This window comes from Macrobrachium rosenbergii, chromosome 49 (genome assembly GCF_040412425.1).
Source record: "Macrobrachium rosenbergii isolate ZJJX-2024 chromosome 49, ASM4041242v1, whole genome shotgun sequence".
NCBI lineage: Eukaryota > Metazoa > Arthropoda > Malacostraca > Decapoda > Palaemonidae > Macrobrachium > Macrobrachium rosenbergii.
Genome location: NC_089789.1, coordinates 10424115 through 10436595, shown reverse-complemented (window position 1 = coordinate 10436595; position 12481 = coordinate 10424115). Strand labels below are relative to the sequence as shown.

The 12481-nt window shown below is 36.9% G+C and overlaps 1 protein-coding gene across 12 annotated transcripts in view; it reads left to right on the top strand.

Moving 5' to 3' along the window:
• Positions 1–11731: 11731 nt before the first annotated feature.
• Positions 11732–12481, top strand: part of LOC136832076 (serine-rich adhesin for platelets) — a 242065-nt gene continuing 241315 nt past the window's right edge. For 11 of the 12 annotated variants that reach the window (XM_067092706.1, XM_067092703.1, XM_067092700.1 and 8 more), the window contains exon 1: positions 11732–12481. This exon is cut by the window's right edge and continues 128 nt beyond it. In XM_067092706.1, the coding sequence (XP_066948807.1) occupies positions 11980–12481 (502 nt within the window). In that variant the 5' untranslated portion in view covers positions 11732–11979. The other variant, XM_067092694.1, reaches the window with a different exon arrangement.

Below are 12481 nucleotides of genomic sequence, written 5' to 3'. Positions count from 1 at the left end.
ATTCCAAATGTTGAAGTCAAACAGCACCTGAGGCACATTATGTTTAGTATTGCATGCTAGAGGGACTGCTGTCTTCGAGCTATTCTCTTGGGGATGATTGGTATATACAAGAGCAACAGCTCAGCAATTTACATTAACAGCTTGTAGTGGTGAGTGATCCCTTTATGGTTGTGAGAATATGTGGCGCACATTTAGTCATTTTGTTTCTTTTGTTACTGTGAACAGTATTTTACTTAAAGCATAATGGTAGTGATGGATGGGAGGAACACTCCTGCAGATACACTGCTGAGAATCAAGTTGATATTTAGAACCCTGCCTGCTATTTTCATTGACCAAAGATTTTATTGTTGATTCATTCACATGCCGTACCTTTGCCAAATTGTGGTGATTTATGCTCCCAGTTGATGGCGGAAAGACATTGCCTTTCTCGAGCAGAAAGGCTGTGGAAACGTCAATATTAGGAGATGTTGGTTTTCCAGGTTAATATTTAGTTTGAGGATTTAGTTGATGCTGCTTAGTTGCGATTTTCAGACAGGGTAGCTGGTAGATGTGATAGGCATTTTATGTGAGCATAAAGGGATGAATGCATCTACTTTGGGTTTGATTCAAGTGCTTGTGCATGAGGCACCATTTTACTGATATTATTGTTACTTACATACTCTATTGGCATTTATAGTTCTGGCAGTCCGTGCTTGATAGATTATGGTGTTCATAGTATTTATTGTTGTTTAACCATTTGTTAGTTTTGGTTAGTATTTTGGTTTTGGCAAATGTAGCTGTGCATGCTGTAGTCCAGTATAGTTTTGCTAATCATTCCATTTGTGTCAGACAGATGCAAAGTACTTACTTTTCTTAATGTGAGGATAAGAAGTTACTACTCGTACACCGCAAATGGTGGAAACTTAAAAATACAGGTGTCTAAACATCTAGAGTAGGCATGTTAAACATAAAGGAATATTTAGGGTTACAGTGAAGAAGAGGCAAAAGAAAAAGACAGGGTAGTTAAGTTAATGGATAATAGTTCTTAGCATATTTATAAGGGTCAGTTATACTTATAGGATAGGTTAGGTTCTCCTTTTTTTTTTTAACATTTGGTGGCTTACTTGCCTCAGTGGAATCAAGTGGTGCTTCCATAAAGGTTAAGTTGGCGTTCTTTCTAAACTTCTTCAAATTAGCGGTTGAATTTACTTTAGTTTTTTTGGGGATTGTATTAAGAGAAGATGCCACCTAAAAGTTACGGATCTTGACAGTAATGCTTTCGCATACATTCTTGCTACTGTGTTCAGAAAACATTTTGTTGATTCATTTGTTTTTTCCATCAGATGTGGGTTTCATTAGTCAAATGAAAAGTTTAAGAATATTTTACCTCCATAATTTTTAAGAGAAGTCTTGTAGACCTATGCTTCCTCGATGCTTGAAATCATAATGATTTACTGCCTGTTATTTCTTTTGACATTGTCTTCTTACCTTGTTGGGAGAAGCAGTGGCATGGCATCAGGCAGTTACCAATGTCAGTTACCCTCTAAGACCGCACAGACTAAAGTTAGCACAGGCTCACATGAAATACACCTCTGCTCAGCCAGATAGCTGTTTTGCAATCAAAAGGAAGAAGGAGATCGAGGAAATGCGAGAGCTCATGTTAAGATGCAGTCGAAGAACAAACAGAGAAGTAGTAGTAGTAGTAGTCTCCTACCCATGACTTGGCCAAAATAGAAATTTTGATCTCACTGAGTGGTTGGTCTGTTTTAACTGTGAAGCCCCAGATGCCTCATCGTCATCATCCACTGACTTGCTGTGATGTCAACATTACCTGTGTATTCTAGTTATACTCAAACAGATTTCTAAACCAATAGTAAACTGTGATTGTCCCGAAACATATTCAACAGATTGTCGTGATACAGAAGCTTCTAATACAGGCTTTTGATGTGTGTTAAATCTTTTTTTTTTTTTTTCTTTATTTTTTTCTACTTTTTTTCTCTCCTTGTTCATACCTCTCTTGTCTGGAGTATATGTAATGAGTGTCCATAATGAGAGATTTTTAATATTTTATTTTTTAGCCTAAGGAATGGAGGCACATATGAGGTACAAAATATCTGACTGTTATATATCACTTAGGGAACCAAAGATAGGAACAGATGGCATTGACATCCCTCTCAGAGATGATGAAGCCTTAGAATCAGTGTAAGAACTCTTGACTTACTTGTCCCCTGCTCTCGTTGTTATGGTTCTTTCAGAAATAATCCTGAAGCTGATGGAGAGAGAGAGAGAGAGGAAAACTTAATAGTTCAGAAGGTATTTCAAGCTGTTCTTTCCAAATGCACAACTTAGTACGGTTCAGTAACTGTAAATCTTCCGTCAACAAGAGAGACATAGTGTCTTTGTGGAGATGATATTAATCATCCGTTTTAATCTTGTAATGTAGTTTTCATCATCATTTTTGTTTTACAAAAGAACCTTATCCTCTATTTTATCTGTGTATCCCTAAAGTTTGCTCATCCAAACAAATTTTTCAGTCTGCAAAAGCATCAACAATTGAAGTCAGAGGCAGTACAAATGCAACTATCATAGACATATATATTGTGTTTGAAGAGCATAAAATCATAGGATTACTGCATTGAACAACACATCTAGTTTGCACTGGAAGGATATGTCTGATATATCTGTATTTGTAGCCCTTAGCCATATGTCATCTTATTGCCATATCACAGTTATTAGGTTTCAGTTGTAGTATTTTCAATTATTTTTAATTTTAATGTTCCTATACCAAAATATTCCTGTGATCAAGATTTTGACTTTGGATAGAATAATAACCATCTGTAAATAGAATTCAACAGTCCAAAAAATATCCCTCAGACAGATTGTAAAACCTTATGTAAAAATAAAAACATGCTTTCCAGACACGGGGAGTTTTCTTTCATTTCCTATGTTAGTGTACGTTAGCATTGTTATTAAGTATTTACTCCATTTTTTCTATGGTGCCACTATACCAGAGGTGCTCTGGGAGACCCACAAACTCAGTTCATCATTAGGCAGGTCAATAGAGGGTCGAACCCGAAACTTAATTACTATAAAGCTGGAATCAATTTTAAAGTGTTCTTTCATATGTACATATTTCCAGAAAAAAACCCACCGGCCAACTCCTTGAGCTTTTTACAAAATTTGATCCTGAAGTTAACATCTTTATACGTAAAAAGCTGCTCGAAATGCACAGATTTTGATTGAATGGTAACTTCAGCATTGCTTATTTTTTAGATATAACTAAGTTCATTTTCAATTAAAGGCCTTTTTTAGACCAGTAGATTAAAAATTCCATTAGATTTTGCAATTTATGGGTCTATTTTTCTTGTAGGGGGCCCAAAAAATATATATTTTTTTTTTTTTTTTTTTTTTTAAGGATTAGATGGTCTTTTTCCGTTATGTGATAGTATAGACTTAATCTTATATTACCCCTATATAATGATATCTTATCGAAACTGCAAAGGCCTTGGGTAATCATATATTGATGGATAGCTCTGGCATTGAAACTGTGCTGCAAACAGTCTATGGGGAAAATACCTTTAGACAAATTCTTCAAGGTAAATCCATATCAAGAGCAGTGCGTGCACACATTTTAGTTGAAAGTGCTCTCACAATAAAGTTACAGCAAATGTTAATGCCAGATGGTGATGATAATTATGTGCACGAAGATGGAATCAACAAGTTGAGCAAAGAAGATGTGGAAGAAATTAAAACAACATGCAATCAACTGACAGACTTAAGAGAAGCAACTTTTGACAACACTGTCTTTGATAAGCTAGAAACCTATAAGGAAAGGTTGATCACTTATCTGTCACAAAAATCACGAACAGCAAGATTATGGTTGCAATACATGCAGTATGTCAAAGTAATGAGGCAACATATTCTGGCAGCCCTTACAGGTGACTGGAACTTGAGCTTGGTATCTTTACAAAAGATGCTCAATTTATTTGCTGCCACTGGTCATCTGAATTGTGCAAAGTCAGCTCGCTTGTACCTCCAACAGATGCTCAACTTGCCAATTACACATCCATAGTTGCAACAGAAACTTGCTGTCGAGGGTTATCTCTTCTAGGCAGGGATTATCAGTTGGTTGACTCCAATGACATTGTAAGTACTGAGCGTAATGTAGATGGGGGAGGTCTACTCAGAAAAGTTGTATGGAAACAAGACTGTACTTTTGAAAACATTGTGGAACTTTATGGGAAGTATGTAGTACAAGCTAAATATAGAGGAGCAACTATTGTCTTTGATGGATATGGAAATAACTCCTCAACGAAGGATCATGAACATCTGCGGAGATGATCAAAGATTCCTCATGTCCTGATGTGAAGATTCAAAATCAAATGCAAGTAATATTCAACCAACATTCCTTTCTGTCCAATGATTCAAATAAAATGCAACTGATCAGCCTGATGACACTAAAATTAGAGGAGGATGGGGCAGTTATTAAAAGAGCAGCAAATGATGCCGACACAATGATTGTTTCAGCAGCCCTAGAATTGGCCCAAAATGGAAACTCAGTCACTGTATTTGCCAATGAAACTGATGTCATCATAATGTTACTTTACTTATGGGATGATAAAATGGAAAATGTGTGGATTCATTCTGAGTACACAAGAAATGACAGGAAGCAACTAAAATTAGTGTAAAGGATGCTGTAAGGAAACTTGATGACATAGTAGTTAAAAATTTGCTTTTTATCCATGCTTTTGGAGGTTGCGATACAACATCTGCTATACATGACAAAGGAAAAGCGGCAATACATTGACTTCTGCAAAAATCAAAAAGAGCACAACAGTTAGCCAAAGTGTTTAACACTCTCCATTTTGTCCCAAGATCAAGTTGGAAGAGCTGGCATTACATTGTTTGTTTTACTATATAGTGGAAAAGTTGAAGATATGCTACATCACTTGAGGTACACTTGCTACTTGAAGATGGCAGCTTCTTCTTCAAAAATCACTCCTGCAAAATTACCTCCAACTGAAAAAGCAACATGGTTTCACAGTCTTTGCGTTTACCTTCAGGTTAGTACTTCTAGAATAACCACTTCAATTGTTTCCATTTGTGATCTTCGATTGAATTTTTTTAATATAGAATTAGGATGTACATAAAAATAATAACTTTCTATATTATATTTAAGGTATGTCAATGGAAGACACTTATGGAATGTAACATGAATCCTCTAGAATGGGGCTGGACAATGGAAAATGGAAAGATGTCTCCAATAATGACAGATCAAGTGTGTTCATTCATTGGAAAATGTTGCCTTTTTGAATTAAAAAACATTTAATGATATCTTACATGAAATTAATTAACTAACTTTATGCTATATCATGTCTTAAATTAGTTCTGACAGGTTTCCCTTATTTATCTTTGAATAACTCTCACTTACCTTTGATATGTTCTCAATGGCTCTTTATCTTCAATGTTTGGAATTTAACTGTTAATATCATAAAGATAAAATCAAATAAAATATTGCATATAATCTAAATTGGTTGCATTTATATTTTTAACTTTAGGACATTGCACCAGAAGAGCTACTCCGTGTGATAAGATGTAATTGCAAGTTGTCTTCACCCAATCCGTGTGTTACGAATCAATGCTCGTGCAAGCTAAATGGAATGCAATGTGTTTCTGCCTGTGGCGATTGTAGAGGATTTGGTTGTAACAACAGCTGCAACAAAAACGAAGTCAGTGACTGTGAAGAAGAAACTGGCCAAGTGTTTAATGAGGAGGACGATGACGCTTAGTGGGTGAGCGGGCGGGTATCTTTGGTTACGGCTTTGTAACGGCACACCCAATTTGGGAATTTGAGAATAGAGAGATCTATTGGACGTGGGCCTGTGATAGTGGAATACGCTCACCCCTAGTGTATACTGACACCGATTATAGGTGTTCGATCCGGGGGTGGTAACCCCGGCATTCTAGTTAGCTTTTTCTCTGGTATATTTAGCAATTATTTATACCTAGAAATAGTGCTATTGGAACCATTTCACTGGGTGACACAGGTCTTCCCCCAGAAATAGATTTTTCCTTTGTCAAAATCCCTTTTTGACATTTAACATATTCTTTTTTGTTTCATAACTGAAGACTTACAGATTATTTTATTTTTTATTTATCATGCATTCTTGTGTCTTTGTGTGTGAGCTCAATAGGAAAATGTCTACTTCAGAACTAGCATAAGTGAAAACCATGTTTGATAAATTCTTAACAACAAAATAAGTGTTCCAAAGTAATGAAGTACTAAAAGATATATCTCCTGTTTATTAACCCTGAGATGGAAAACTATTGACAATAATTTTATGTAAAATGCTTTTCTATAGTTTTGTTGGTATAACAAAGGCATACCCACCTATTAATGAATTCCATTATCCTTTATAATTAGGATTTTAACAGGTTACATTCACACTGTATCTCATATGAATTCAGTTTAAAAGGGGTGACTTTAGGAGCACATTGTGAAAAATGCTCAAGGACTTAGCTGGTGGGGTTTTTTTCTGATAAAATATAAGTATTAAAGAATACTTTAAAACTATTTCCAGCTTTATAGTATTTATTTTCGGGTTGGCCCCTTTTTAAGCCTGAATTGACCGGCCTACATAGATATGATAATGTGGACACATTCTGGGATTTTTTCTTTTACTATACAGCATAATCAATATTAATAGTCAAATCCACACTGTCATATCTCTCAGAAAAAAGGAGTCTCGATATTTCTTGAACTGCTTGATATTTTTAGTCTTCCTAATGTCAAGTGGAAAGTTGTATCGTTGGAGCAGCAAATTTAAAGGCACTAAAACCTATATTCAAATTGAATCTTGGATTAGATAACTTGAGAACATCTGTAGCTATTTGTATGTTGATTCAGACCACCAGGTTATTCCTAGACTTAAGGATGCCACAAAGAGTTTGTCCTTAAGTGAAAGGGGAATACTGGAGCAAGACAAACATTTTAGACAGCAAGATATGAGCAGACAAAAGGGCAGAGACAAGTGTAAAAGGCAGAAGTTATTGAGGCTGGTAGCCTGAAGGAGACCTACAATGAAGTGTAGTTTGCTACTTAAAGTGTCATTTCGTTTACCCACAAACTAAAGTAGCATTACCCCCTGCATTACGTTCCAAACTCAGCATCTCGAATTATATTGTTCCTACAAAAATGCAAACCTTTCAGTTTTTAAGTGATTCAACCTTGTTTTCAGTATAACATCTAAAGTTGTGAGTTAACAAGCTCAATGGTATTAGTATGTAGCAGCTACTATAGAGTTAGGGTTGGGTACCTCAGTGGATTAGTCACATCCTATAGTGATGGTAAAGTGTACGAAGAATGAACTTTATACTGTACACCTCTTCAGATTGTCATTATGCCTTATTCAATTTTCTTTAAATGATTAAGGTAAGGATGCTAGTCTATGTATCAGATGATCCCATCAGGAATGAATTTTTATATCCAGTATAACTATGGAAGATTATGGTTGTTGTGCTCCCATTTACAGCAGCAACAAGACTTTGTATGTAACTAAGTTTTCACTGGCATCCTGTTGGGGTCTGAAATAGCCATGTTTCTATTAGTTGTGAGCTAATTGATGCAGAGGAATCATAGCTGGTTTGATGCCAGTGTACAGAAATGAATCAGTTCATCAAATGACTGCAACGTTATCCAGCTGCCAAAGAGAGAAGGCTTATTTGCAGTAAGGAACACTGCTGCCCACAAGTTATTTCCAAGTGCAGTCTATCCATTGAAGTGGGCATTTGACTTTGTTTTTCTACTGGTCTTCCTGTTTTGACACAGCATACTTAAAATCTTTAATTATAAATAAATGGATAATAATGAACTTTTGGAAACCTTATTACTGTACAGCATAGAAATTAACTGTCATAATCTAAGCTTTTATTCATTATTTTTTAAGCTTTCAGAGGAAAGCTGGAGCTTAGACATATTCTTGTTTCAAAGTGGGATCTAAATCTTGTGATTCTTAATCCTGTGACATGATGTAGATTTCTTAAAAGAATAGTTACATGACAAAAGTGGAGACTTTCAAGGATATTCTCACTCCAAACTTCGATGAAGGCAGAACCCAAGTATGAGTAATGTGGTCTTTGTTGCCTTTGAAATTCCAAATTTAACTTACTTTTGGAGAAATTCTTGAGGGTGCACTGCTTGCTTCTGTTGGAGCCTTGAAGCTGTGACTTCATTTTCCTTCAGAATATAGTTTATTTAACCGAGGTGAACCCTGTTTATATGGAACAAGCCCACAGGGGCCATTCACTGGAAATTTCAAGCTTCCAAAGAGTATGGTGTTCATTTGCAAGAAGTAACAAGGTAATAGGAAATACAGAAAGAAGAGATCAGTTATTAAAAAAAAAAAAATGAACAAGTTAACTCATAGCTACATTTTAGAGGGAACCAGTGCCCCAGTTTGTGATCACTGTGGTGGTCAGCTATCCGTTGAGCACATACTGGTGCACTGTCCTAAATTTAATCGCTTTAGGGCAAAGTACTTACTAACTAGGAAGACTTTTAGAAATTTTAAATGATCACGTTGAGGTAGATAACCTTATGGGTTATCTGAAAGAATCTGGTTATTTTAATGAGATATGATCTTAGTATGTTTAATAAAGATTTTAGTCATGTTTATTTTATATACTATAGTAATCATATATTTTGAATATAAAAGTTTAATATATATTTGTTTTTTACTGGTACTATCCAATATCATTCTTCATTTCAGGGGCGTCATTTGGCGGGTCAAACTGCCCCCCTCAAGACTCAACTTGCCCCCCCCCAAGACCCAAGTTGCCCCCCCCAAGCCTCAACTTGGCCCCCTCACCCCCAAGCCCCAAGAAGTAACAGCATGTTTTCTTTTTAAATGTGCAATCATAAATATATAAAATTTCTCTTAAATATTATGTTTCTTGATTTTTGTCTGTCTACTAGCTACCAGTGATAATATGATAAAACATACAGTAGTGGGAGTATATAATTTTTTGCTGGAATATGTTGCTCATGTGGCTTCAAAAACACATAAAATAGCTCAAAATAAAAAAAAACCAGCTGATTAGGCTCACTTCGCTGGCCAAACCGTCTTTGCCCCCTCAAACAAAAATCTGAAATGACGCCCCTGCTTCATTTTTTGCGTTCATATTTCAACACTGAATTTTACTAGTATGTCATCTTTCACCTATTCATTATCAATCATGTTATTATAACTTATATATTTTATCTTCGTTATGGCGCTGAATAATCCTGATGGGTTCCGGTGCTCGGACTTCAAGACCTAAATTTCATAATCAGTCAATCAATAAATAAATAGATAAATATATGTAAGCAGACTATAAAATACAAGGAGCATTGCTTTAGGCTAGTAATCCATTGCATCTTTGCTTGAACTTTTGAGGTGCCAGTTGCTCAACATCCTCAGAGAGACTGTTCTACATTCCAACTCCCCGCAGGGGGTTATTGCCGTCAGTGCACCTCGTGCGGTGCACTGTAGGCATTACTTAAGGTTCTGTGCAGCATGCCTTCGGCCCATAGCTGCAACCCCTTTGTTCCTTTTACTGTACCTCCGTTCATATTCTCTTTCTTCCATCTTACTTTCCACCCTCTCCTAACAATTGCTTCATAGTGCAACTGCAAGGTTTTCCTCCTGTTACACCTTTCAAACCTTTTACTGTCAATTTCCGTTTCAGCGCTGAATGACCTCATAGGTCCCAGTGCTTGGCCTAAATTCTTTATTCAATGTACAGTCCAATGGTGTGAGGAATAAAAGACCTCTGGAACTGAGAAGTTCAACAGGAAGGCACATTTACTTGCTTACCATCAATTTTATAAGCTTTAGTTAGAGAATTTTAGTTCTACAAAGAGACAGTGCAGCGTGTGAGTTGTACTTTCAGGCTATCATGTGCGAATGGTAGAAAATAAAAAATAAAAAATTTCATCCTTGATGATTTATAGGATGGAAATGCAACGCATGGTAGGTGATTGTATGGTTTGGATAGAAACAAGTGAATATCAACAGGGAATTCTGTTTTTCCTTTTCATTCTTGGGCCAGGAAAAGGCATTATGTTGCCTGTACTATTGACCTAAGAACTTTGAACAATCATTTGTATCTCTATTGATTGCAAGCATCAGTCATAAGAGTATTTACTAGGTATTTATGCATGAAAATAGTGGAATTTTGGGACTTCATGGGGAATAGATTGCATAGCTGAATAGTTACGCCAATCTGAATGGCAGTTTTTGTATTGTTTCTTGTTTTAGCCAATAAAAGAAATTTAGAAATTGTAAAAAGCTAGCAAAGTGATTTATTATAAAATGGTGAAAATTTCCTTTGTGAATTAGTTTTTTTTTTACCAATAATTGACGAGTTTAATTAGTATAATATGTTAAAATGGCATACTTCACTGATGTTCCTGTCAATTTTTTCATTTAAATGATGGATGCACAACCATTTCTTTCCTCCCAGAATATTCCAGTAACAGTATATGACCACTTAAGGAATTGACAATTTGTTTGGTTCATGAAAGATGCAACTGTAACTGCTTAATCAACAAATTTGCATTTTCTGTTGCCTACGTAATTACAAAGTTGTACAGTAGTAATTTTTTTTATAATAAAATTACAGTACTGAACAATTCATAATAAAATTACAGTACTGAACAATTCACTATTTTTACAGTATGTGACCCACGTGGTTTACATGAAGATTACAGTATTCTGTTGACCATATAACATGGTTTTCAGGAGAATGTCTAATAGCGTCTTTCTGTAATCACCATTTTAAAAAGACGTTTGAAATAATTTTTGTAATACTTCAATGAAAGACACTTCTGAGAAGCTTGTCCCTAACCTACGACATGGCATAGCTGTCACTATCTTTTCGTACTTAGGAACCAACATTTTCACTGAAATAATAATTGGTACAGATGGACGCATTTGGATTAGGTAACATGAAACGGGTTCTGGAACTTGAATAAAACTACTGTATTTTATGAAAATACATAATTACGAATATCTTATATACTCGCGGGGTATTTAGAGAAAAATACTTATGAAATAATGTATAGGTCTACGATTAATAAGGCAATATTTCCATTGCTCATATATGAAGTTTATATTAAGTGCTACCACTTCAGAATGATTTAGCAATACATTTTACTAAAATGTTTTCGAGCAAATATTGGAGCTGGCTTGTTAAGGAATAACATTCCAAATTATTAAGAAAAAAATATTCCCAAGTTATCGGTTGACGCAATAGAAAACGATGCCAAATTCATCCTAGGGTAAGATTTAGCTTATAAAAGGAATAAGCAAAAGCCATTAATTTTTCGCGTCGACGTTTATTTAATTGTCGCCCTTAGTAGATGTGTTATTATCTAAGTGTTTCCATAAATGGTACATCGGTGGTATCATAATTTTAATCAGTCTTACTCGGTATCTGATTGATCGTACGTCCGCCCACGCATGCTTATTCCCGTTGGATGTAAACAAACGTTTACGTGCTTAACACCATTATGAAATATGACTGACAGCGCAGGATACCGAAACAGTTATCCAATTAAAAGCTCCTAAGAGAAATATGAATCCTGGATAAGTCAAAGAAGCACGTCAAAGTCTATTTACGTAAGACAGACAGCCTTTGACGTCGGCCGTGACAGATTACGATTTTGAAAATTGCATTTCAGCGCGTACGACAACGACCAAAGAGCACCGGCAGATTCAATCGGTATCACCATGGTTACTAACAGTAGTGTCAGCTGGTACGTGGTGTGTGAAGGTTGAGAACCTGTGTGTGACGGCATTTCATATCTGACGAGGCGAAGGAACGCGAGAGAGAGAGCTTTACAGGTGTCGGCGTAGCCGTTCAGAAACATGATCTGGGACTGGCCCACATGCAAGGGCTGACAACCACCTACCTGTCTATTTCTAGGACGCCCAGCGGCCCGGGAGGGTATTTTTAGCCATGGGTAGTAGTGGGCATGAAGAAGGAACCTGGAGGGTATTTTGGGCATGGGTAGAGGGAGCCACTGGCAACATGGCGTTGGCCCTTCGGGGCTTAGTTGAGCAAGTGCTTTCGTGGACGCCTGTCGGGGGCCTCGGTGGCCACCTGGGTCTTTGGACCAGCATGGATACCCTTCACACCCTCCTGGTGGGGTGGCTCGTTTTCGTGGTGTTAATTCTCGCCATCGGCGGCTTCTTTTATGTGAAGTTTGTGAAAAAGCTCGAGGAGGAAAAGTTGCTCAAAGCTGCCGCCGCCGCCGCTAATTCAGCGCAACCCGAAGAGGAGGACGGCGAAGTCTTTCCCACTCAGGGCTCGTCGAGGTCTGCTGCTTCCGGCAGGGGCGGGGGAGGAGCTGGCAGGTCTCAGGCGCCCGCCGGAAAGAAGGTTGCAGTCGCAAGGAAACCTACCATCGTTCCTGATGGGCCTAGGGAACCTGTCGCCGCTCCTGTGGCCACAGGAGCCG